This window comes from Lolium rigidum, chromosome 3 (genome assembly GCF_022539505.1).
Source record: "Lolium rigidum isolate FL_2022 chromosome 3, APGP_CSIRO_Lrig_0.1, whole genome shotgun sequence".
In the NCBI taxonomy this organism is placed as follows: Eukaryota; Viridiplantae; Streptophyta; class Magnoliopsida; order Poales; family Poaceae; genus Lolium; species Lolium rigidum.
The window spans coordinates 96,757,621-96,784,962 of NC_061510.1; the positions used below are offsets into that span (position 1 = coordinate 96,757,621).

At 41.0% G+C, this 27,342-nt stretch overlaps 1 protein-coding gene across 1 annotated transcript; it reads right to left on the bottom strand.

Annotated features, from left to right (window-relative positions):
* Nucleotides 1-13,098: 13,098 nt before the first annotated feature.
* On the bottom strand, nt 13,099-27,131 carry LOC124697754 (rho GTPase-activating protein REN1-like). Its single transcript, XM_047230298.1, has 24 exons — nt 27,096-27,131; nt 25,894-26,019; nt 25,511-25,547; nt 24,502-24,578; nt 22,535-22,602; nt 22,374-22,452; nt 21,964-22,108; nt 20,829-20,936; nt 20,582-20,659; nt 20,391-20,446; nt 20,228-20,297; nt 19,947-20,031; nt 19,509-19,752; nt 19,203-19,421; nt 18,258-18,428; nt 18,120-18,169; nt 16,962-17,022; nt 16,799-16,882; nt 14,910-15,026; nt 14,662-14,828; nt 14,454-14,544; nt 14,005-14,059; nt 13,740-13,828; nt 13,099-13,646 (listed from the first exon to the last, which is right to left on the bottom strand). Exons 1-24 carry the CDS (start codon nt 27,129-27,131, stop codon nt 13,482-13,484), a joined length of 2,478 nt encoding a protein of 825 aa, XP_047086254.1. The 3' UTR covers nt 13,099-13,481.
* Between the last annotated feature and the right edge of the window lie 211 nt (nt 27,132-27,342).

A 27,342-nucleotide genomic window follows, 5' to 3' on the forward strand; every position in this document is an offset into this window, starting at 1 on the left:
TGAAGAGACTGGCTTAACCTTGTAGGGCTTCTTAACATGGTGCTTCACCAACGGGTACCCACTCAAATCTTCACCAACCACGGCCACGGTGTTGTTGATGAGAAGGCTGGATGTAGGGAGCATAGGGTATGGAGGTCCGGGAGACCATGGCATCATGGATCTCATGGAAAATAAAATCCATGATATCAAGAGTGAAGTTCCGGTCCTCATTTCCATCACGAGCACACCGATAGCTGAGGTGCATAAGGTTCACAAGGACTCCCGGAGAGCATCATTGTTACCACCACTTGGGCAAATGGTTGACCGAAAGAACCGAAGCAGACTGATTATAAATGGTAAGCGGACCCTTAGTATAACCAATTTTCCCTGTCGAGGTATAGAGCCGTGCAAGAGCATTCTTATCTATCGGTTGTGGTCCATGAAGACGACGACCCCCTCAATAGGAACTCCAAGAAAACCAGACAAGCCGGCGAAGAGTGGCACTGCAGTGAGAGGAGCCGATCATCCATTCCATAGTGTGTTCCTCATCTTTCTTGATCGCCAAAGTGGCAAAGAATTGCTTCACCAAATCTGGGCTATAGTCACATTGAATCTTCATGATATCATGCAAACCCAACCTTCCAGCTACCCAGATGGCATCTTCAAAGTGATCGTTTTCAGCCAGAATGTCCACATCAATAGCTTGCATGGGTCTCAGCTTCTTCATGGGCTCATATATGTCCTTGTAGATGAATTCCTGCTCAATGCACCAGAATCTCCTGCCCTCAATCTCTTCATCCCTTGGGATATCTTCATACCAGTTGTTCATGCGAATAGCGGAATAGGAGACTGGGTCCATGGTCTTGTAGTTCTCCCTCACTTCCTTGTTCTTCCGCCTTGAGGAGACGGACTTGCGAGGTGCATTGGTTGCAAACTCGTCACTTGATCGATCATGCCTTGAGCGTCTCCGACCACCCCGAGAAGCACCACCTGTGAGAAGCAAAGGCGGGTAGCAAAGGAAAGGTAATGCTCATAAGTCATGTAAGATACAGTAATACACTCGAGAAGCATGCAAATAAGTCGGTATAAATCTAGACATGATAGATTGAGGCAAACTGCAGCGGCGATGAAGCTCCGAGCCGGATAATCCGGGGTCCCCGAGGGCGGATAATCCGGCCGGGCCGGATAATCCGGCCGGCTCGGGGCGGATAATCCGGCCCTTCGAGATGTGCGGATTTCCAATCAAAAACATGTCTAAGACTAGATCGGCCTCATAGCATGCAAGAGGAGTACACTACACACGATTTGGAACAACTAGACACCAATTCCACCAAGAAAATAGCACATATAAAACACAACATCTAGGGATAGAGATTGTGAATCATACCCACATCCATTGTGGAAACCGCTTGGAGGAGAAGGTAGCTAGGGAGGAGATCCACCCGATCCACCCAAGAACTTCGAGAGGGAGCGGATGGAGCGTCTCCGGCGAGGAGGAGGAGATCCGGCGGCCTTGAGAGGAGAGAGAGGAGAGAGGCGCGTGGGGGGCAAGTTCTGAACCGTTTTGCCCCTTGCGCCCTCGACCTCAACCCTTTCAAGGTCTGCCCAGGCCGGATAATCCGGCCCTATCTTAGGGCGGATAATCCGGCCGGGCCGGATATTCCGGGGTGGCTCGGGGCCGGATTATCCGGGGTTCCGGAAAATTCCGGAATCACGGGAATCCGGCCCATCTTTCGTTGGTTATTTGCAAGACCCATATATGATTTAATAAAGCATCATGTCACATATAAGGTGCAAATTTACCAATAAGATGGATCACCCTAGATCATCCGACCGAAAAACCTCAGACTCCAAGTTTTTACCAAACATGACAAATGAGCAAGATGGAAGTGGCTTATTGGAGAGAGTAGGCTTAGGTTTAGAGGGTTCAAACTGTTAATGGTACATGATCACTCAAGTTTGCAAGAGATGAGCAAATAAGGCCAAACTTGAGTGATTTCCCATAAGAACATGGAGTTGTCAAATAAGAGGCAATGAGATCCAAATAACTCCAACTCTTCACAAAGAAGAGTGTGGTGGCCTAGGCCACCATATATGAGTGTTGTGGCATGGCACCGCGAAGATATATCTTGGGCCCAAGCCACTACTCATCATTGAGGCTCACATATCAACATATGATATAAAGAGAATGATTTCTTAATGTTGGCATTATGGGGGGAGGGATAGCTCAATAATTTAAACCGCACTCCCCTATTTCCATGCCCACATCTAAACCAAATAAAGTTTTGAGACGAAAGTGTGTTTGCAAGATGGTCAAGCTATACTCCTTGAATCAATGATATTTAGCTCATTCCTCAAATAAGAGAACCTTGCTTCATCAAGAGGCTTCGTGAAGATATCGGCAAGTTGATCTTTGGTAGGAACATAGATAAGCTCAATATCACCCCGGCAACATGATCCCTAATGAAATGATTCCGGATCTCAATATGCTTCGTTCTTGAATGTTGCACCGGATTATAGGCAATCTTGATGGCACTTTCATTGTCACATAATAGAGGCACTTTGTCACAAATGACACCGTATTCCTTTAAAGTTTGCCTCATCCATAACAATTGAGTGCATCCACTTGCGGCGGCAACATATTCGGCTTCGGCGGTGGAGAGAGATATACAATTTTGCTTCTTAGAAGACCAACATACCAAGGACCTACCAAGGAATTGGCAAGCCCCGGAAGTTGATTTCCTATCATCCTTGTCCCCCGCCCAATCCGCATCGGTATAACCATTGAGAATAAAACTTGAGCCTTTGGGGTACCAAATACCATATCTTGGGGTATCAACCAAATATCGAAAGATTCTTTTGAGAGCCATCATGTGGCTCTCTTTAGGAGAAGCTTGATACCTTGCACACACACCAACACTCAACACTATGTCCGGTCTAGATGCACAAAGGTAAAGCAAGGATCCAATCATGGAGCGATATACCTTTTGATCCACCTCTTTACCATTGGGATCTAGTGCAAGATGACATTTGGTAACCATAGGAGTGGCCACACCCTTCATCTCGGTCATCTTGAACCTCTTGAGCATGTCTTGGAGATATTTTGCTTGGTTGATGAAGGTTCCTTCTCTCAATTGCTTGATCTCAAAACCAAGGAAGAACTTCATCTCTCCCATCATAGACATCTCAAACCTATCGGTCATAAGCTTTGAGAATTCATCATTGAAAGCTTTGTTAGTAGATCCAAATATAATATCATCAACATATAATTGGCAAACGAAAAGCTCCCCATTGACCCTCTTAGTAAAAAGAGTGGGGTCGATTAGCCCAACATCAAACCCACGGTCTACCAACAATTCCTTAAGGTGCTCGTACCAAGCTCTAGGAGCTTGTTTGAGACCATAAAGTGCTTTATCAAGCTTGTAGACATGGTTAGGAAAGTTGAGATCCTCGAACCCCGGGAGTTGCTTAACATAAACCTCTTCATGCAAAGGACTATTAAGAAAAGCACTTTTCACATCCATTTGTTGTAACTTAAAGTTATGATGCGAAGCATAAGCAAGAAGGATACGGATGGACTCAAGGCGAGCCACGGGAGCATAGGTTTCTCCAAAGTCAATACCCTCAACTTGAGAGAACCCTTGAGCCACCAATCTTGCCTTGTTCCTCACAACATTTCCAAACTCATCTTGCTTGTTCTTGAAAATCCATTTAGTGCCTATAACATTGCGGCACTCCTTTGGCTTCTTTACTAAAGTCCACACTTTGTTGCGCTTGAAGTTGTTGAGTTCTTCATGCATAGCTTCCAACCAATCCGAATCTTCAAGGGCTTCAAATACTTTCTTGGGTTCCACTAAGGAGATATAAGCATGATGATGGCTAAAGTTCGCCAATTGCCTTCTTGTGGAAACCTTTGCCCTAACATCACCAAGAACCTTGTCATGAGTGTGTCCACGTAGCTCGAGGTTCCTATCTCTTCTTGCTAGACGACGGGCCTCGATCTCCTCCTTGGTCTTTCTAGGCCTTGGAGGTGTCACTTGATCAACTTGATCATTTGGGTCCCCGTCTTGACCTTGAACTTGAGCTTCCTCAATTGCTTGGGGTTGCTCAATCTCATGTGCTTGATCTTGAACAATGTTCGGAGAAGGGCAAGAGTTGATTGGATCCTCATTGGAGCCATTATGAGTGATTGGTTGATCTTGACCTTGATCTTGTCCTTGATCTTGCACATAAGAGGGAGAGTCTTGTTCTTGTTCTTGGGTTGGTGCATCATTTGCTTCACAAGGTAAGGTTTGTTGATGTTGAGAAGATGAGGGCTCCACCGTGGTAGAGCATAGTTCTTCCCGAGACGCCACACCGTGTCCCTCAATGGGGCGGAAAAATCCCACACCCATTCTTACTATGGCATCTTGAGGTATTTCATCACCCGCACAAACATCAACTTGCCCCACTTGGGAGCCATCATTTTCTTCGAACTTCACACTACAAGATTCAATGATAATCCCGGAGGATACATCAAAGATTCTATAAGTGTGAGATTCGGCACCGTAACCAACAAATATACCCTCCAAAGCTTTAGGAGCGAATTTAGATAAACGAACTCCTTTGATTTTGTAGAAACACTTACACCCGAACACCTTGAAGTATGAGATATTAGGCTTGTTCCCGGTGAGTATTTCATATGGAGTCTTGTTCAAGCCCTTGCGGAGATAGAGCCGGTTGGAGGAGTGACAAGCGGTGGAGATGGCTTCGGCCCAAAAGTTATAGCGGGATTTATACTCCGCCATCATAGACCTTGCCATATCCATAAGAGTCCGGTTCTTCCTCTCCGCAACACCATTTTGTTGAGGGGTGTAAGCAGCGGAATATTGATGACGAATCCCCTCATCACTAAGAAAATCATTGAGTGTGTAGTTCTTGAACTCGGAGCCGTTGTCACTTCTTATTGCCATAATGAGGAGGTTGTGTTGGCGTTGCACCTCGGTAGCAAAGTCAATGAATATTTGTTGAGTCTCATCTTTCGTCTTGAGAAAGTAGACCCAAGTGTATCTTGAGTAGTCATCGACAATCACCAAGCAATGTTTCTTCGCACCAAGACTTGCATGAGTAACGGGACCAAAGAGATCCACATGAAGGAGCTCCAAGATCCTCTTGGAAGAGATAATGGTCTTGCTTGGATGCGGAGAGTCATGCATTTTGCCTTCAACACAAGCCCTACAAACACGATCTTTGGCAAAAGACACATTTTCCATTAGTCCCACAATATGGTTCCCCTTGTGAAGACTTTGCAAAGTTCTCATGTTGACATGGGCTAGGCGGCGATGCCACAACCAACCCACGTCCGCCTTTCCGAATAGGCACATCGCACTTGACGTGGTGGCCCCGAAAAGTCCACCACATACAAGTTGTGTTCGCGATACCCAACGAATGCGACTTTTAGAGTCTTGCTCCACAAGAGGACCACAATATCATTATCAATAAAGACGGCGAAACCCATCTTGCCAAGGGCGGAAACGGAGAGCAAATTGTAACCAAGGGTTTTGACAAGCATGACATCCACAAGAGTAATGTTGTGTGCAACCACAACCTTGCCAAAACCCAATACCTCGAATGTAGAATTATCGCCAAAGGAGACGGTGATATCATTAATGTTAGGCCTCAACTCCTTGACGAGGTTCTTGCCGCCGGTCATATGACTTGTACATCCACTATCAAGTACCCATTTTGAACCTCCGCGGCATAGTCCTACATGAGATCAATTCTTGGATTTAGGTACCCATTTTGCAATGGGTCCTCTTTTGTTAGCAACAAGGGTCTTTGGGACCCAAATAGACCAAGCAACATAACCATCATATGGGCCAACATATTTAGCATAAACATCACCATAATAATCTTTAAATAAAACATAGTGAGGGTTAGCAATTCCCGCATCATCATCATTCATGGTTTTGCCCTTGGAGGCTTCACCATTAGTGACGACTTTCTTCTTTTCTTGTGCGGGCTTGGCCTTTTGCTTGTTTGCCTTCTTTGCCTTGGCATTAAAACCAAGGCCCTCCTTCCCATTGTTTGATCTTTGCTTACTCAAAAGATCATCCAAAGAAAGTTTACTTTGGGGAGAGGAGGCCTTAGCAAGTTCATCCTTCAACCTAGCATTTTCCTCAACAATGTTTGCATGATCACATAGAGGAGTAGAGGAACTAGGCACATCATATGAAGCAAGCCTAATTTGAAGTTGCTCAAACGACTTGGATAGGAGAGTGTATTCACTCTTCAAAGCTTTGTGAGCTTTGTCTAGTTCATCTAGATCCTTCACAAGTTTCTCATGATCAACCCCAAATTGGGCCTTTTCCTTTGTAAACACTTTATTCTTAGCCCTAGCAAGATCTCTAGCTTTAGTGAGCTTGTTAATTTTATCTTGAGGCTCTTCAATATTTTCTAACCTCTCTTCAAGAGAAGATATGGTTTCTTGACATTCCTCAAGAGCATTTTTAAGAGCATGGATTTCGAGAGAGTCTTCTCTCTCTATTTGACCCTTTTTCTCAAGCATAGCACTTTGTTGAGCTAAACGAATCATGAGGTTTGAAACATGCTTTTTAGTGTTACCTTGTAGGTTGAGAATGAAATCATCAAAATCTAGCATTTCTTGTTTCACTTTTAGGCTAGCATCATCAACCCCTAGTTCACTAGATATGTTAGGGATAGAGGGGTTAGGAGATGATACTCTCGGAGGATTTAGCCATGAGGCAACTTTCTTCCTCCACAAGGATGACCTCATTGGGGGATTCACTTGGTGATGAAGAGTTAGTGGAGAGGGAGGCAAGAGCAATCAATCCATTGGAGGATGCATCTTCTTCATCATCAACATCATCATCTCCGGAGGTATACTCTTCTTGAGTTGATAGCACGATAGATGTGTCCACGGAGGACCTTGCCATGAAGCAATGTGCATTCTTGATAGGAGGGTTCTCATTGGGAGATTCAAAGAGGGATGAAGAGGGTATGTTGGTGGTGACAATGGCGGCCAATTCCTTTGAGCTTTCTTCATCTTCATCACCACTAGAACTTTCAACTTCATCGGAAGAATATTCTTCCCTTGTTACTAGCACAACTCTTGAGGGCCTCTTGCCCTTCTTGGTCTTGTTGTTGTAGAACTTCTTGTTGGGGGCTTTTGAATACTTGCCCTTGGTGTCCTTGCTCTTGTCCTTGGGAATGAGCCTTCCATTATGAAGCTCTCTATTTTCATAGGGGCATTCGGCAATGAAGTGGCGCTTGTCATCACAATTGTAGCAAGATCTTGTCTTTGGACCAAAGCTAGTGAAACCACTTTTGTTGTTCCTCTTGATGTTGTCTTCCTTGGCCTTGGAGGGATCAACCCAAAAGGATTTTGCATGGAAGGCCATGTGATCATGGTAGTGGCATTGCAAATCTTCCGGATAGGACATACTCCACGATGCCCTATAAGATTCTTGAGGAATCACTTCTTCACCGGAGTTGACCACCAAGGCAAGATTGGAACCTTTTGCCATTCCAAGAGCACGATTGCGAGAATCATGAGAGGCTTCCTCAAGCACCTTGAGAGCTTGCATCTCGTGCACGACTTGTTGAGAGGTGAGAGAGGAATAGCATTCCCTCCCCACAAGAGTCTTGACATCGATGGGTACAAATGGCATCATGCATTCAATGTACTTCTCCTTGATCCAAGAGTCATTTATGTGGGTGGCACCAATAAGCCGAAGGCATTGGCAACGGTGAGAAGTCTTCCATACATATCTTCATGATCTTCATCCGGTAGCCTCAAGAACCCTTCGGCTTTATTCTTGAGAGCATTATACTTGTTCCTCCTTGTGCTCTCACTTCCAATGCAACTCGCGGTCAAACCATCCCAAGCTTCCTTGGCGGTGGTGTAGTTCCGAACACGATGCAATTCCTTTGTCCCCACACTTGATTGAATCATGTGCAAGGCGGTGTTGTTGAGTTGACTCTCAATGGCTTCTCTTCTAGTCAAATTGTCGGGGTTGTATGGCTTGAAGCCCACCTTGATGATTCTCCATAATTCATTGGAGGCACTACAAACATGAGAGCGGAACTCAAATTGCCAAGTATCGAAATCCTCAATAGAAAACTTAGGTGGGTCGCCCCTAATGTTCAAATGAGGCATGGGAACCGGTATATCGGGTGATTGGAAAGGTGGAGGTACTCGATTGTAGCTCTCACTTTCACTAGTTCCCTTGGGAGATGCACTTGTAGCTTTGATAGTGTTTAAGTTGTCACCTTCCACGGGTTTGGTAGATGAGGGTAAGTCCGAAGCCTCTCCATCATCTAACGCACCCGTGTCTTTTACCTCTACACTAGGTGCCTTGGGTAGGGCCGGAGCCAATAGCTCGGCAATCATCTTTTTCATGCTTTCCATTTGGGCTTCCATGGAGGACTTCAATGAATTGAAGTCTTCCACGGAGACCGTCTCGGCGGCCCCTTCCGAGGGCACCTCGTCCAGCATACTCTTAGGCGGTTAAGCCCGAAATAAGAGCCGAGGCTCTGATACCAATTGAAAGGATCGTATGCCGCACCTAGAGGGGGGGTGAATAGGTGCTAACCAATTTTTAGTTCTTTTTCAAATTAGGCTTGACACGAAAGGTAAATTCTCTAGATATGCAACTAAGTGAATTTACCTATATGACAAGGATATCAACTAAGCAAGGTATAGCAACGCAATAGAAGATAGAGTGGGATAGAGGTAACCGAGAGTGTAGCACGCGATGACACGGAGATGATTCCCGTAGTTCCCTTCCTTTGCAAGAAGGTACGTCTACGTTTGGAGGAGTGTGGTTGCTACGCAAGCCAAACCAACAGCCACGAAGGCTTCACTCGGATCTCCCGTGAGCAACGCCACGAAGGCCTAGCCCACTTCCACTAAGGGATTTCCTCGAGGCGGAAACCGGGCCTTTATAAAGTTCTTGGGGCACACATCCACAACCAAATTGGAGGCTCCCAAATCTGTAACAATACAACAATCAACAACAACACATCAACAACAAATCAACTAGGGAACCAAATAGGAACACTAGCATGAGATCCCTCAAACAAGAGAGGGGAAATGAAGAACGCTTCGGTGAGGATGTAGATCGGTGTCTTCTCCTTCGAATCCCCAAAGATCTAGAGCTTTGGTTGGGGGAGGAAGGAGATCTTGCAAATCTTGACTTTCTTGAGGTGGCTCTAATGGAGGTGGCTTGGCAGATTTCTTGTCTAATGATTGAGCAAGCAACCAAGGTAGAAGAAGGGGGGTATTTATACCCCCTCTCGAAATTGAGCCGTTGCTGCTTCCGGGGGGCCGGATAATCCGGTGTAAGTAGGGGCCGGATAATCCGCCCCCCCGGATAATCCGGCCTACAGAACAAAAGTGTGACATTGTCCGGCCAATTATCCGGCCCATGTACTGATTCACATTTCTTCCGAGTCCTTAGCCAAAATCGAGGGGCCGGATATTTCCAAAATATCCGGCCGGATAATCCGGCCCCGGTACAATACGGGACATTATCCGGCCAAATGTCCGGCCCCCTACCGAGCTGCTTTTCCTCGAAGACTTAGCCAAAATCGGGGGCCGGATATTTCAAGAATATCCGGCCCGGATTATCCGGCCTGGCCAAACTTTTCCCGTTATCTTTTGACAGACCGACCAAATCCAACACACGCAAATATGAAACTATGTAATCCCTGTACCACTTAATCAAACATTAGTGTATCACATATATTGACATCAAACACACAAAACATAATGCAAGAGATGTTCTTTCACTTGTTCCAGGGGCTTGACCATCTTGGTGATGCTCAAGAGGGGGGGCAACAGCAAGGTGGTGATCAAGAGCAGCAAGATGGTGACCAACAACAACATCAACAAATTCCTATTGTTGCGGAGATTCCTGCAATTCCCGGTACACCTACACCACCTAGACCCGTACCACCACAAAGATGGCTGCAGAATCCACTTGTGTACTCTAGAAGACAAGTACAAAGGGAACAAGTAGATGCACTCGGAGGAGCAACAAGATCGAAGGCGGGGAGCAACCCATTGGACCGGAAAATCAAGGAAGCACAAGTGTAGATTCTGCAGAGGAGAATCAATCTCGGATCGTGTCCAATAATAGCCTAGACTTGCCAATTGCAATAAGAAAAGGGATAAGGAAAGTTGGGCCCCCAAAGCGACTGAGTTATGATGACTATGACATAGGAAATTATATTTCTTACGAGGCATTATCACCCACTTTTCGGGCTTTTGTTGCTTCACCGCAACTGTATCTGTTCCTAAGGATTGGAAGGCAGCCAGGTTGGACCCGAGATGGTGCAATGCTATGATGGAAGAGTTAGAGGCCTTGAAGAAAAATAAAACATGGGAGTTGACAGATCTCCCTAAAGGAAAGAATCCAGTAGGCTGTAAGTGGATCTATTCTGTAAAACAAAATGCAGAAGGAAAAGTGGAGAGATACAAGGCAAGACTTGTGGCAAGAGGATATAGTCAGACTTATGGCATTGACTATGATGAGACATTTGCACCAGTGGCAAAAATAAGCACTGTCAGAATTTTGATCTCTTGTGCAGCAAATTTCGGATGGCCCTTGCATCAACTTGATGTCAAAAATGCATTTCTGCATGGTGATCTTCAAGAGGAGGTGTACATGGAGATGCCACCAGGGTTTGTCAGACCTGAAACTAAAGGGAAGGTATGTAGACTGAAGAAATCTCTATATGGTCTCAAACAATCTCCACGGGCCTGGTTTGACAGGTTCAGACAAGTGGTGTGTGGCATGGGCTATGGTCAATGCAATGGAGACCATACCTTATTTTACGTACATTCGGAGCAGAAAATCACTATCCTTGCTCGTGTATGTTGATGATATTATCATCACGGGAGATGATGTTGTGGAAATCGCAAAACCGAAAGGATGCTTGAGTCGGGCCTTTGAGGTGAAAGATTTGGGAAAACTTAGATACTTCCTTGGAATAGAAGTTGCAAGATCGTCAAAAGGGATATCACTATCTCAAAGAAAGTATACATTGGATCTCTTAGATGATATGGGCATGTCGGAGTGCCGAGTGGCTTCAACACCTATTGACCGAACACTAAAATCACAGCAGAAGTCCGGGAACCCATAAACAAGGAGAAATATCAAAGACTTGTTGGAAGACTAATATACTTATGCCACACGAGACCAGATATATCATTTGCAGTGAGTGTAGTGAGTCGCTATATGCATGATCCGAGGGATGGACACTTGGAAGCAGCTCAAAGAATCTTGAGATACTTGAAGGGCACTCCGGGAAAAGGAGTGTTGTTTAAAAGTAATGGACACCTAAATGTAGATGGATATTGTGATGCAGATTGGGCTAGCTGCTTAGATGATCGAAGATCCACCTCAGGGTATTGTGTTTTTGTTGGAGGAAATTTGGTGTCATGGAGAAGTAAGAAACAATCCGTTGTCTCGAAATCAACAGACTAAGCCGAGTACTGTAGCTATGTCACAGTGGCCCGGGTGAAATGTTGTGGGGTACGAAACCTTCTAAGAGAGCTGAAAATTTTAAGGCAAGGAAGCTTGAAAGTGTGGTGTGATAATATGTCTGCCATAAACATAGCAAATAACCCTGTCCAAGCATGAGCGAACTAAACATGTGGAGATAGACAGATTCTTTATTAAGGAAAAGATTGATGCAGTGATTATCTCATTGGCTTATGTGAGATCAGGACAACAAGTGGCGGATCGTTTAACAAAGGGACCGGGCTCAAAGGAATGTAATCTAGCCTGTGCCAAGATGGGGATGATTGACATTTATCACCCATCTTGAGGGGGAGTGTTGGACAACCGTTGGTGTGTCTGTTGGGTTGTTTTCTTGTTCTCTGTTCTGGCCCATTTGGCCCAGCCCAGTCCTGACCTATATAAGGTGCTTCTATCTCTGTAACCCTAAGAAGAGACAGTTCCTCCCTGCAGCCTCCTTCTACCTCAGGTTAGGCCCTCACCTCTGTCCACAGCCCCTTTAGCCAGGAATGTTGGACAACATTAAACATCTCCTGGCAGCAATATGGCAATAGACTCCAGACCATTGAGCAAGCTAAACCACAATGGGCAAGACCCATGTTCATGGAAATTTTCATAGTAGGAGCCTGGAGTATCCGGAAAGAAAGGAATAACTTCTTATTCAACAACATCACACCAGAATTGGAATCCTGGAAGAGAAGGTTCATTCGGGACTTCTCCCTACTAATTCATAGGACTAAGGAAGACCTGCATCCCTTTATTTCAAGTTTTGCAAATAATCTCTCTTTTCTTTTCTTTTTGAGTCCCATCCTGTACAACGTAATCTTTGTGGACTTTGCCCCAAGTGGGATCTATTAATTAATATACAAAAGCAATAGGAGCCTTTCCTATTGTTAAAGCTTCAAAAAAAAAAAGCCGAGCCACATAGGATTCTTGAGCCAAACGCTTGTACACTCGCCGAAGAAAACCGTCGCAAACTGAGCAGCTTGACCAGAATACGAAGTTCACCATCATGCAACACTTAAAATGGAGAGACAGAGGCGTGAGCGTATGACAACAGATCAGATAGAGGCAGACGCGAGAGAACGAGAGGAGGACACGGACGAAGAACGATGACGAAGCTGGGCCATCACGCCCACCAACCGACAGCGAGTAGGACAGTTGTCTAGTGTTAAATTTAATTGTTTTTATCCAAACTTGTAATATATAATAAATTTGAATGAAAATTTAAATTTATGTCAAATTGCAGGTTTGTTTAAAAGCCATTTGGGGGACGTTGCTGGGCAGAGGCGTCCCTAAAAAGCGGCAACCCGCACCGACATACCTCACAAAGTGCATCTTAGATGCTCTAGGCATATCGATGACTAAAGTCTTAAACGAGGCTATGCTTCAGCCATCGACTGTGAAACCGTTAAACATCAACGAAAAACACATAATAGCTTTAAACGAGAAATATTGATCACCTTTCTGGGTTGTGGCACAGGAACTGCCATCCCTTTCTGAGTTGTGGCAGAGGAACGGCCATCCAAAATGCAGCGAAGACAGAGTGAAACTCCCTAAAGCTACCAAGAACTCCAAAAAAACTGCCGGTAAACTGTATTTGGAAGAGCACTCTGGCTGTGGTTCAGTTTATAAAGATATCTTTATACAAGCCACAATGCAAAGCAGATCGGCAGTCAATCTTGCTACAATACTTTAACATATCATTATGAAGACACAGTAAACCTGAGTGGTTAATTAATTACAGTACTCTAAAACCTGGCAGTTCATGCGATCAGTGATGTTGGTGAACACTAGCAGAGATGCTCCTTTTCCAGTGAAAATACACGAGCACGCATCTTGAACTGGGTCCAGCTCATGGTAAGATCACCATGTGCATCTCCGCCTCACAGTAGTCCCTCTGATGTTGTCGTATGTGCACCCCTTCACTATTTGATTTTCTATCTTAAAGATGATGCAGTATCTTATTCCCAATCCTCATGTTGAGTCTTTATTTGGAGCTGGAGCAGTAGGTGGTGCCGCTGGTGGGCGAGCCATATCTAAGTTTTGCATCTCGCTTGCAAGCAGTGCCCTTCTTTCTTTCAAGAAGTTGAGCCGGTTTGTCAGCTTAGCTAATGCATTTGGTGGTCCGCCCCCAGGTTCCTGAATGTATATGTAGTTGCTTAAATTCAGTCCATAAACTGGCAGCAGCAGCAGCAGAAGCACCGACAAACTTTAGTAAGGCATAGAGATTACCTCCGTTCTAATACTTGAATACGCATTCGGTCCTTGAAGCCTGTTTAGATGTGGGCTATTTGAGTTTTGCCTTGCCAATCTTTGAGCGCCTGAGAAAAATCAAGCATTTTAAACTACTAGTACTAGAATCATTTCTATTAACTTTTGCTTTTTTGGGCACAATTGTTCTAAATGAAGATCAAGAAGTATGGTTATAGATATTACCACCTCAACATTTGTTGTGTTAAAAAGTTAGTACTCAGTTGCAGCTGGTGAGCTGGCTTACCTGTTGAAGATGAATGCTGTGTAGCTTGCCTCCTTAATTGTTCGACAAGCTCCGCCTGAAATGAGAACAATGGAACTGAGCAACCGAAGAACTAAAAGCACAACCAGGTTATATTTTCGTCCTGTCATCCTTAACTTCAATGAGCCTGGATTCTTTGCTACGTAATCTATATATTTTCTTTGGTGTCTACAGTTTCGAATCATGCAAGACAACAAGGACATTTAGTTCTTTTGGTATAGTTTTTACTGGACACTTCAGGCATATCAGGTTCTTCTTGTTTATCTGTAAATATCTGGACAAATCCATGACTAACTTGCTTATACAGTCTACATTTTCCATTCCAGATATTAGGAATAATATTAGACCATTCATAGGGACGTTACAGCAGAGTAGCAGTTCAGACAGTCCATTTCTGGCAAAATGGAAGGAAAAGCCTCTTATGGTCTTACCATGCCACCAGTACCGGGTACCAAACGAGGTACAGAACTGAACCCAGCGATCGATGATGCTTCGGCTGAGGAGCTAATCTCTTGTTTCTCCCTGGAGAAAAGTAGCTTACTTTGGTATAAGTCTTTTAAAAGTATGTTCCTCTCCATAACTTAGAACTCTAAATAGATAGAAAAAATGCTATGAAATGCTCTAGCAAGAAAGCCTTACTCGAGTGGGTTTTCACTACTTATGAGTCTTTTATTGCATGATTCGCATAGCGAGCTGGAGCCCAGCGGGGCCTGGCTGCTGAGTTGTCCACGGAGATCACAAGCCTTTTGCTTCAAGTTCAAAATATCAGCTTCAGCAGCAGCAACTTCCTCAAGATCAGCCTTAGTCTTTTTTTACAAGAAGAAAATTTCAAATGGTGGAAAGAATTTTAGCTTTAACGAAACATAAACACAGCTTCTAAAGAGTACCTTGCTGTCTATTGATGACGGGAAGGACACCTGCCCTCTTCGCATATTCATCAGCCCAGACTCCAATGAGGTCCTCAAACTTCTTTCCTTCTGCAGCTGGTCTCGCAAATTTTCCACCTGTTGAATGCACAAAATATTATTATTGAACAGTAATTGCAAAACTTACCCTGGAAAGTATACCAAAACAACTCCAGGAGATCGAAAGTACACTATAGTAGTGAGTTATAATTTGTAGTGCCAAACAATTGTCTATCAGGAGGGGTTGCTAGTCTCCATCAACTGAAAGTAGTTTAAAATGATGGAACAAGAGGATTCACCTTTAAGTCCCCATAGTGTCAGAAATGTATAGTAAATTGTATTGTCTGATTTATGATGAAAATGGCAATGATAAAGTCGCATTTAAAGGTTTTAGTAGCATTATAACCATAGCCAGTGGAGTCCAGGCCATAATATATCATAGTACCAAGAAAGATAAGTACTCAGCATTACCATGATTGCAAGAAACATTGACAGTATTTGAAAGGAGGCGAGAAGTGGAAATTGTTAAAGTATTGTCCACCTCCTCCATTAGCTTGGACTTCTGGTTCTACTAGTTGGTGCATGAAACTTGGTATGGTATCAGCTTGGCTTTCGCAATTTATAAAGAAAAAAAATGCTCACCCTCTTTTCGTCCACGTTTGGCCTTATTGAGCCACACGTGAGGTAGGTTGTTGAAGTATACGTGGATTTCTCAACATTCTCCATTAGCTCGGATTTTTGGTTCTACTGGTGGGTGCATGAAACTTAATATAAATCATGTGTATTGTCACATCAATTGTGCTTCATGGTGGCTCATGGTTCAGATTGTGGCCTGAGTCAATTATGAAAATCATGTGGCCAAATGGGGCTGTCTGAGCATGTGCTGTTAGCTCACAGCGAGCTACTAAGTTTTTAGATACATCCAGTCAAATATAATTTTCAAAAATACAGCAAAGACTCGCATGTTTGGATAAAAACATCATACTGCGCCAGAACTGTTAGCTTGGTTGTTTTTGCTATGATGTAGGATGCTGTCCTATTACTAAATATCATGTCTGGGAGGAGTATGAGCAGCAAGAAAATGCTGCTTTCTATGCAGCTAATCAGGCATTAAAAGGGGAAGAAGTGATGGAATGATTAGTTTGATATAATACTGTATTATCTGCCTGGGATCATGTTTCCTGAGAATTTTTCTGGATGTACAATGCAATTTCAGTAGTAGTTTTCCATTTCAACTGACAAGGCAGTCAGATGTTTGGGGTAAATTCCCTCGGCATCGTGAATAATGGCTCATCTTAAGGAATGACATAATCAAACCTTGAGTAAAATGCAGAGAATCCATTTGTTGACACCAAAATATTTTTTTTTGAGAAACGCAAAGGACCTTTGTGTTTCATACTTTCATTTCATTTCATTGAAGAGATAGGAGTTGGTTTAAAGTCCTTCTAAGTGGTTGGTTACAAAATGTGAAGACCATAATCTAAATTTATTCTGTGGTCACATTTTTTCAAGAAAACGCAAAAGATTTTTGCGTTTCATTTCATTGGAAAGATAGAGTTTGTTACAATCCTCCTAGGAGGCAGATTACAGATGTTTGGATATTTGGATAGTATTTGTGATTATAATGGTGAAATTGCTCTGTGGTCACATTACTTTAGTTCTGTGGTCACATTGCTTTAGTTCAGATGTTCAGATAGTATCTGTGCTAATAACTTGTAGCAGAATGTTCCTCCCCCCTATAGTTTCTGATGTTTTTCACATATATTGTAAGTTTGCTTTCATCGGTGGTGTCATGATCCCTTATTGAAACAAGTGACCAAGGTGTTCTCTTTGTAGGAAAATAAATAAAAACCTTGAGTTTAAGACCTTACTTCTTTTTCAAGTGCTATACGGCGTTCATGTAATGATTCTTTTCGCTTTTCTAGACTTGCCCGAAGGTTTGCATTTTCTTTGACCTGTAAAATACACGACATCATGTCATATAAATTTTTTTGATATCAAACTTATGTATGATTCTAGGGGAAAAGGATGTACCTCCTTTGAAACTTTAGATTGGAGATCAGCTTTGTTGTTCTCAAGCTTCTCAATAAGAGCCCTAATACAGAAAATAAATTAGAAAAATAATAACGCAAAAGATATCAACAGTCTTAATGGTAAATATCGTGGAAAAAACAATGTGTTCTTGTGAGTACATAACATTCCACAAAGTACTCGTTATCTCAGAAGAATCTAAAAAGGAATGGTAGCAACATGAATAAAGTTGTCCAAAATATGATTAAATGTGCATAGTGCAAAGAAGACAAAACATGATTAAATGTGCATTGTGCAAAGACAAAACATGAAGCTTTTCTTTTGTATTTTGCAGAACTTGTGCCTTAATTGTACAATGCCCATTTGATCATTACAGGTGCATCCTACAACATCTGCAGACTTTGGGAGTCATTCTTAATGTGCAAATATGCAATTCAAACCACGTGGATTCTTACCAATATAAGAAAAAAATCCACACATTTTGTAACCCTCAATCTGTATGTCAAGTTTATAGAAGGTACAAATCTTGCAGATGCAAACAACAAAATTTATTCACCTAGCAATGGAAAGACCAAAAAGTCCAGGACTTAAAATGGAAATTGTCTATCTGCTTTTGCAGTTCACAAATGGCCATGTTTGTGAATGACCTTTTTCATGTGCACACATTCAGCATGCTGTGTATCATCGATTGTTCACATACTTTTGAAATGCACAATTACATGTTTTCAAATCGAGTTACGTGTGCAACCCGTTGTGCAAAATCTGCAATCATCATGCTACATTTTGTGCAGTTGTTCACATATACTTGTGTGCTTTGAAGAGACATATTTAAAATCCACGGATGTACAACATGTGCTATAATCTGTGCACTTGAAAAAATCATGCACACATATGACCATCTATGAGCTATATTATTATTTTTTAAACTGTATAAATATATAAGACATGAAGGACGGATACGACAGCAATATGTACAGATGTTTTTTGTACAGTTCATAAATGGCTGTGTTTTGCACTAACGTTTGCAAACTTGTTGTAGCATGTCATACATCTGTGATTTTTCATTTTTTATACTACCGGTTGCTCTTTGCAATTAATTTATCTCTCCAATAAACAGCACAATTATATGTGCATCTCAGGAGTGAATAGCAGGCCACTTACTCATCATCACTGCAACACTCAACCTCCTCTGTTGACAGGTCCTTTCTTGCCTGTAAATAAAGTAGTAATCTAGTCAAACTATATGATTATTCTAGTAGCATTGGCAAGCAGAACTATGCAAATAACAATTGCACTTACTGAAGTACGGCCCCATAAGGTTCTTTTGCTCCTATTAGCTGAGCTGCTTGACTTCAGAAGTTTTGCTCTCGAAGATGCTGAACGGGATTTTGAAATATTATCTGTGGATGCATTTGATTCTTTCTCCGCACCATGTTCTGTTCTTGCCGCTTTTGCAGGAGGTTGGCCAATCTGATCATTGCCATTACATGCAGTGCATGAGATATTGGTCTTAACATATGGAACAAGAGGAAGTGTAAGGGAGACAAAGAAGTTCGCAAGCGCATCAAGTCAGAGACACAAAGCTATAGTTGTGGACAATCTGTATGTTTGAAGAACACGAGTTAGCTATTCAAGGCTTCCTCAAACACACACCTAGATGTATGTCGTTTGTATTAGAAACAGTAGTCTCCTATATCATGTCCCAGACCATTGAGCTACTGAGAGTGCAACCAAGGTTTTTTCATGCAAGCATGAAATTACAAGCTTCAAGAAGATATTTGAAATATATAATAATAAGTACCCTGTAAGAGATTAGCACATCGGTTTTAAGCTATGATGAAAACGTCAAATCAACTGTTGACTTTTTATCAGCGCACATGATGAACTCATGGGCAAGTTGAATATGAAAGCATAATCTAATTTGTTTGACCAACAAAATACTAGCATTTCAACAGAATACTCTTTTACCAGATTTAGAAAAAAAAAGTGACAAGTTGCACATCGGGAAGACACTACCCAATGAACAAACATGTTGAACATACGATTTGACCATAGCATTTGACTGAAAACAGTGCAGTTAATTTTGATAAGATCAAGTATCACCATTTCCAAGAGAAGATCTTCCATAGTCTCTTTCGTTGAATAGAAGCAGGTTACTACTTTTTGTAACGAAACATGCTCTTTGCAGGACCTTTTGACACCAATAACGTTTGAAACTGATACCATTGCTGTCAATTAGCGTACCTTGTCACGTTTGGCATCAATTCTGCTATTGGCATCACATTCACTGCCGCCAGAAGAGTGTTCAGAATTATCATCCAAGTCTTCTTCAATGTCATCTTCACCAGAATCATAAGAACCATCGTCATCATGGTTTTCGTTATCCGTGGAATATTCCTTGTCAACATCACCATCGTCAGATTCAGTATAAGCGTCTGAAGAACATGAACCTTCTTCCAAATCCTACATAGGTAACTGTTGAATTAGTAATCATAACTTCAAGCAGCTTAACTACAGAAAAAGGAACATGACAACGGAAAAAGATCATACATCAAATATCTGATCATATTCCTCAAGCATAATGATAATAATAGCTTGAGCATGGTTGGCGGCTGCGGCAGCTTGAAGCAGCTGGAATGAACCATCCCCAGCCATACTAAAGTCACTATCAATTTCACATTCACCAAGAAGAAGAGGTCGAAGAAGGAGTGGTGCCATGCAAGCCGCCAAAGCAGAATTAGACATCCTGTTCACAGCTTTGTGTGATCCAACGACCATCATCATCTTAAGAATCCTATAAGAAAGATGATGAGTTTGGTGTCCGTTGGTGGAATTCGATATTGTTATTGCTATACAGGTTACATTTGACTCATCATAAAACCATTAGAATAATGTAAACATATGACGATGTATTCTTACAGAATGACAATCCAAGACATGAAATTTTGTTGATAAATTTTTAAACCAAAAAGCATCCTAGGTAAATACCTCTGGAGTAATTGTCGATTTGGTTCTGGGAAAACTTCATATACCACTTTATTTATAGCATCAAGTCTTCTTGTCTTGTCAGCTCCTGCACCATCATTTGTCTTATCAGTTTATTATGTTCCAAACAAATCAAAATGTTATGGATAAGGGCATATTGTTTGCTGATTTTTTGGTACAATACTCCATGGAACGTAGTCATTGCGATTATGCATCAGTTTTCTTAAGCTGTGAAATGTATTATTATTAGTGAATAAGTAAATAAAGTTCTGAGACACTCTTACGATAAGCTGTAACCAGCGCGGTGCAACATGATGCAGGAATTGGGGATGCTGGCATCTCCCGAAGGATACACTGTAGTAAATTGGAGCGGAACAAATGTTACAGAAAATATATGAACATAGTATATTCCTCGAGACATCAAAGTCGGTGTTGAAAAATAAACACCTTAATACAGTCACCAATAACATGTCCATCATCTTCTGCGGAGAACTCGTTCTTTCCTACACAATAAAATAAAATTGAAGATGCAGCTTTAAACAGTATACATATGCCAACACAAGTGAACTAGCCCAGCACACAATTGTCAGAGGATAAACATCTTAAATAAAATTTAAAAATAGACCAAGAGAAATCACCCTTTTCATAATCCCGAAATCTGCGTTTGACTTCTTCAACATCAGCAGACTGACGGAGGATTCCTTCTACCTTGACACCTACAAACAGAGTGTGTTCCGCTCATTACTGAACTGCGAGATTTTAAAATGTCATGCTTCTGCATGGTTTCTTTTAATGTGCACCAGGACAATATGACATGAATTTAAACTTAGTGCAAAGTCAGTCTAGATAATGTACTGATTAATGACACCAAGGAAAAACACTTACCATAATCTTCAATGAACCTCAAGGCCTTCTCCAGGAAAGATGGACTACCATCAGGATCTACAAGTGAAAACTGTGCAGGTCTGCCAATGACAGACGATTTATCCTCCGCTGCAAATGAAACAAGAAAATTGCTTATTTCGGTGCAACATAAGGATTTCATCCGAACTCGCACACGCACGGGAAAGAAAAATAAATTAGACAGTATACATTTGACTACAAAGTAAATCACAATGCCATACAGAATCTCAACTCAGGGATTATTGCCCCTGATTTTAGGACATACGCAAATTGCATCTGTCACTGGCACACAAAAATGAATTTACTCAGATCTGCATAATGCAGTTTCTATAAGAGCAAAATGCAGCTGTATTAATGAACAACAGAAGGATCTGCACAGAAAATGATTGTACATGCCCTGATCAAGTGGATGTGTATAAGCTTATGTTAGCATAGGACAATAGGTCAACAGGCATGACATTCAAACTGCATTTTTTTTTTCTTAAAAACTTCAGTTTTTCAGTGGCCCAAAATTTCCCAACCATCAACAGATTTATGAAGATTTTTTAATAGTAAACAATGAAGTTGAATACCAAAATGGAAGTCTTGAACAGGCTTTTCCATTCCTTTACCAGATATTTGAAATGAAATGACAAACAGTTCTGTTCTCATAGAAAAATATAAATGAAGTCTAAAAAAAACTGACATACAGAATTTGATCAATACAGCAAAAACTGTGGCTTGTCCATTATTTATATTAAAACCCATATACACTTAACCCAAAATACTGTAATAGCTAAGAGGTTAAACCATCATGTACAGGTTTGATCTTTCTATGGTTTCTTCGCCATAGGCTTGGAGGAAAATTGAGATGCAAAATGTGAAAAATGACTTCAAAGGGCCTTGATGTAACTTTCGGTTTTATCAGGGATCTTTGTGTGTTTGTTTCAGTTCTTCAGTCCAATATAACTTGTTTAGTTAATCAATAAAGTTGGATCTTTTGCTAAAACAAAAAATACCACAACAGCTAGGTTGCGAGCAAAAGCTCATAATTACAACTTGTAATACATCATGTAGGCTTCTAGAAATAGTGTAGCATCTAACTAGTGAGAAGCTAGTGAAAGCTAACATAGCTTACACTGTTCAGTTGGAGCTTCAGAAGGTTCTGTTCCATCAGTGCTGAATATTGGATTTTGCCCCACTGTATTCGCTACACTTGGTGCCTGCGCTAAAGCACTCTCTAATGCACTTCTCCACTCATTGAGTTCTTCCGTAGTTTCTGCCTGCTTGGAGGAAAAAAGCACCATTAAATTCCTACAACAATACCACACGGGTACGATAAATTGTATATTAAATAATAATAGAGAAATGCCCGTCCCCATCACAACAGGGTTGACACTTTCCATTGCTACAGTCCCACAGCCACCCATGTTGCCCCACTATTCACTGATCCTCACAGCCGGCAGAACAACTATGAAACAATGCCAATCCTCTCAACAAGGATGCAAAAAACAGTATGCAAGAAATTTTACAAGATGTACAACCAACCTTCAGAGTAAAAGTACGCCCGTCACGGCCATCAGGAAATAACACCGTTAAAAGTTTTCTGTCTTCTTTGACTACAACACTGAAACATTGATCAAAATTATATGTTTATCGGATAACATGAAATTTAACCTTTCATGAAAATTTCAATTCTCAATGCATACCTTCCGGAGTTATTCAAGTCAATTCCACCAAGTGTAACAACTGGTTCATTTCCTCTGGGAGGTTGATTCTGAAAGTAAAGCAGAACATGGAAGCAACTGTCATGTTTAGAGGTAACCTAATACCTTTATATTTTCTCACAAATGTCACATACTATGCATCAGTAGTAGTACTTGGTAACAGTCAATAATATCCTACCTTTGCTATTTGCTTTCTGTCACTTCCGTTATTCAGTTAGTAGTAGTATGAAAAGAAAAATTATATACTCTGCTTCACAATAAAGCTTGAATTCCTAAGTTGCATCGTTATTTGTTTAGGATTATGGCCTAGACCAAAGCAGCCACTAATTTGTTGGGATAACTGAGCAATGAGATGCCATTAGCTGACATAACTTGCCTTTCACTAAGTTTAATTTGTTTCGACTGGCGTATTTTTTATTTTTACTGCAATGCCGTAGGGGAGGTCCCTACAGTGTAATCCTATTGTTTTAATTATGCCCCTACTCAACCACAGCAAGCAGATTGAGTAACAAGGTATACAAACTGATTCAGTATCTAGACTTCTGATTCTTTGCTCGAAACATTTTGTTAACGAATTCAGGTTATATGTGCAGTTCTCTTTAGCTGCATTCATGTACATCCCTAAAATAAATTTACAGAAGTATACTAGATTACAGTGTACAGTACTAATACAACATCAGCGCAGAAAAGACTTATCCAGGACTAGCATGTGCCATTGATCAGTATGTGGGACCACATCCAGCAGAAAGGAATGACAGATTACTAGTTTCCCCAGAGCTGCATGCATTCCACGGTCAAATATTCCAGTGGTTGGTATTGCTTATCAGATGGTATAGATCAAAAGTTGCCAAATTCTCATTTAAAGGTGTTTTGTCACCTAGTATCCTATTTCTGAATATATCAAAAGTATATTTGAATATCTATAAATTATAAGTGGTGTTGTACAAAAACAAGTATGCTTGACACATTATTCTCGATCATTGTTGGGAACTTGGTATCATAACATTGGAGGTAGTAACTGTGGAAAATAGTGGTTTTAGGCCAGTAACTGTGGGAACCCGGTAATGTAGCGGTCAACTAGGAGAAGGGAGTTGGGAGAAAGCGATGTGAGACTGCTTAATTGCTTAATAGAGTAATTATTATAACCCAATGGGCCCTCTATATAAAGAGATAGCCCAACTCCAATCTATTCCCTCTGGACTGATTTAATTGACGCGAGAGTGCACAGGTAGTAGTTCAATACGTACTGACGCCCGTGTCGATTAAACACGTACAGAGGTAGTAGGTACTACCGGGAACTTGTTGTTCTTTGGTTGCACTGGCTGGAGCAGCACCAGTTGTTGTCCTTCTTGGACCATGTGGCACGTATAGGGAATTTCCCACAGCGTAATCATGGTAGTAGTAATTTAATTTTAGAAATAAGGTCCAAGTCAGAAAAAAAATGGACTGGGAATAGAAAACGGGACAAAGACCATACCAGAGAGTTGCAGTTTACTGTCTGACTATGCATCGCCGTCAGTGAACATTTAAAAGAGTATTCTTTTAATCAAATGGAAAAAAGTACCATCCATACCCAGAGGATGCAAATTAACACCTTAGTAGAGCTGGAAAACACTTTGCGCCGTGTAGTCACACAGCAATGACTAGTAAAGTGATACAAGGCTTGCAGAAAGATGGGTCTAAGCAGTAGCTCATGCGTGAAAATGCTATCAAGATTTGGGAGTGTATTTGCTACAATAATTAGATATCGGACTGAGCAATCAACTAGCAGTTTGGCATTTTAAAGTTTTTTTTTAATTTACAATCTAATGGTGTGCATACCATTAGTGTGCTCTGTTTCACAAATAAAGTTTGTTTAAGCTTGGAGAACAAAGTAGTTCAATCACAGGAGCTTTACGAGTGAATAGCTGATGCAAATAAGTTTAGCAAAGTACTTTAATGCCTCTTACCGGGTCACTTCTGAAGAACACTAATGATGCCCTTGTAAGAATGAACCAGCGCTTTTTCCATGTTGTCCAACCAATCCCTGCTATGTACCACAAATAATCAAATAGGAAGAATAGTGTTGCGACAAATATTTAGAATTTCCAATCTTAAAATTGATCGAATTTAAGAAATGGCTGAAAAAAAATTACAAGTAAAATATGGATTCTTTTTTTCGCGATGAATAAAAAAACAATTTGATCCGAAACATAAGTTCCTTGACAATTTCAGTAAAAAACATCAAGCATGTTTGTTCGCGTGACTCTGTTCTTCATTGGGCTGAGATTGTGAAGGAATTAGATATTTACATTAGCCTATAGATGTAACATTTGCTAAAACTGCATGTTACTCTATGTGCAGGCTATCAGAGAATAAACAGATATGGTATGTTGCTGGACTTTAGTATTCAGTACAAGAGCAACTAAAATGAACTATCCCATGAGTAAGTATTTCATAGTAGCCTCATTAGACAGTATATCTCTCTTGGTATATCTAGACAATAGGTAGGAATATTAACTGAAACATCTCTAGCTACAGGTGTCTTTTTCTCAACACTTTCCTCTCATTCGAACTGACAAGGTCATGGCCAGTTCCAACTTAATGTGTCAGTCAAAATGATTATACACCTACCAAACTGGCTAATATCCTAACTACTAAACTATGATACAACAGTACAAGTTACAGTCATCATGTTCGTAAACTAAAATCTCCATCATACATGGTATGATTAACATTGTCACAATTGTAGTGAGTTCAGGCCGACATGTTTTGCTTTTCTTTTGTGCTTGAAGTTCCATTAATTATGTTATCTCACTGGAATGACAATGTATCCTGATTCATAGATATATGACCTGGAGGCTTTCTGACATCAGTCCTTACAACAAACATCTGGTTTAGATGTAACAAATAGCAGGTACAAAAGAGGGATAAATATACATCTAGCCATGCTAAAATACAATGGTCATCCAAACATACCTTTAGATGAAAGCAGCAAATGTCCACTCTTAAGAACCTGCACTTGAAAAACATTTAATTTGGTCATGGAACTTATCATGCACATAAGAGAAGGACAAAGAAACCAAATATACATAAAAATTGCGAACCAAATATACATAAAAAATTGCCACTGAACATAATTCTGAATTAATAGCATGATTTCGCAATAGCAGTTTAAAGACTCCCATGGTGATCATGCTCATTCAAGGAAAACTGAGACTTAAGAATAGTAAACCTGCCACTATAAATAGCAGTGACACAGCTTATGTAAACATCTATAGACACGCATTCTGCTAATTAAGCTTAAGGTCATTTGGATAACTTTGTGAAATAAACTTTGAGTGCAAGACGATCAGAAAAACCTGGCAGTTAGGACATGCAGCTGGCGGGCTATCACCCGTTTCACTACTCTGGGAGTTTGGGTCCCCCTCCCCACATCGGCATATCTTGAACTGGCCTGTATTCTCCGAAGGCTGCGAAGATGATACCTATGAAAAGAATACTTTAGCATACAGCAACAGACAAGTGGTAACGAGACAGGTAGAACTCGAGTTCAACTAAAAAGAAAAGAAAAGGAGATTTTTTTACACAAGCAGATTTATGTGCACATAGTATCACTCTAATCAACAGTAAAGGATCTTAACAATAGAATATTAGGTTCTTGTTATTGATAAAGGTGCTACGTAAGAAATTATATTCTCGTATGATGATTAACATTCCTTAATAAAATTAAGAAGTCTAGCTTATCTTTTCTTGACTTTGTTGTCTCATCTTGTATTAAAATATTTTTCTTTAAAACAGTTAGCCTTAAGGAATCACACGCAAGCTAGCCAGGCACCATCTTGTCCAAATGGCATGCAAGTAATTATTTTATTTTAGAAGAGAATAACACATGCTTTTTTTTAGAGAGCCAGAGGGAGGCCCTACATAAATTTTCATTAAAAACACAAGATAAGGCTTGACTTGCTTTCTGGAACTCAAACAACACATTTTGTCACGACAATTATGCGTATAAACGATCAGGTGATTTGAACAACAGAGTGGAAATTAACCATAGGATGTACGGATTAGAAACACGGCAACGCAGAACTACAAAAAAGATTACAAATGATTTTTGCAATATTGCCAATAAACAAAGGCTAAGAAGTAAAAAAAAGGTTTAAAATGCGGTAAGAGTACTTATTTTATTTGTTACCCAAATATCATGAGCCACCTGATTTTATTTCATTTGGCATTTGTTCCTTCAGTATGCATATTGCAGCATACTTTCGTGCTCCAATTGCATAACTGAAGAAACACTGCTGGAATATTCATTAAAACTGGTATTTATAGAGCAAAAATCCATTTTAGTCAACTATAGCCGCAACACAACACAGAACAGTCGCATTTTCTAATCTAGTAAACTACTTGATAAACAAAGCAGACACTCACACATTGATGAAACAAAATGAGCTCTTTCATCTCACTCTTATTGTAAATAAATTACACTGCGGTTGTATCTTCAGAAATAAACTTAAATCAACTGAAACTTAAAGCGACTGACTGGAGCATATGATGATCTTACTGGCTGGTAAGGAATCCTGAACTCTGAAGCTGACATTGTCTTCTCTAAATGACTGACTTATGAACACCTCAGGATGATCTGTCCCGTCAAGAGTTGATCTTCCGAAGCAACTGATGCATTGTGCAGTGTTATTAGTGATATAAATCATGGGTTTTTTTCTTCATAAATAAAAAATAAATAACAGATAAATATCACCATATTTGTGAAGCATCAGTAATTTGTTGAGGTTTTGGGTAAAGACTTGTGT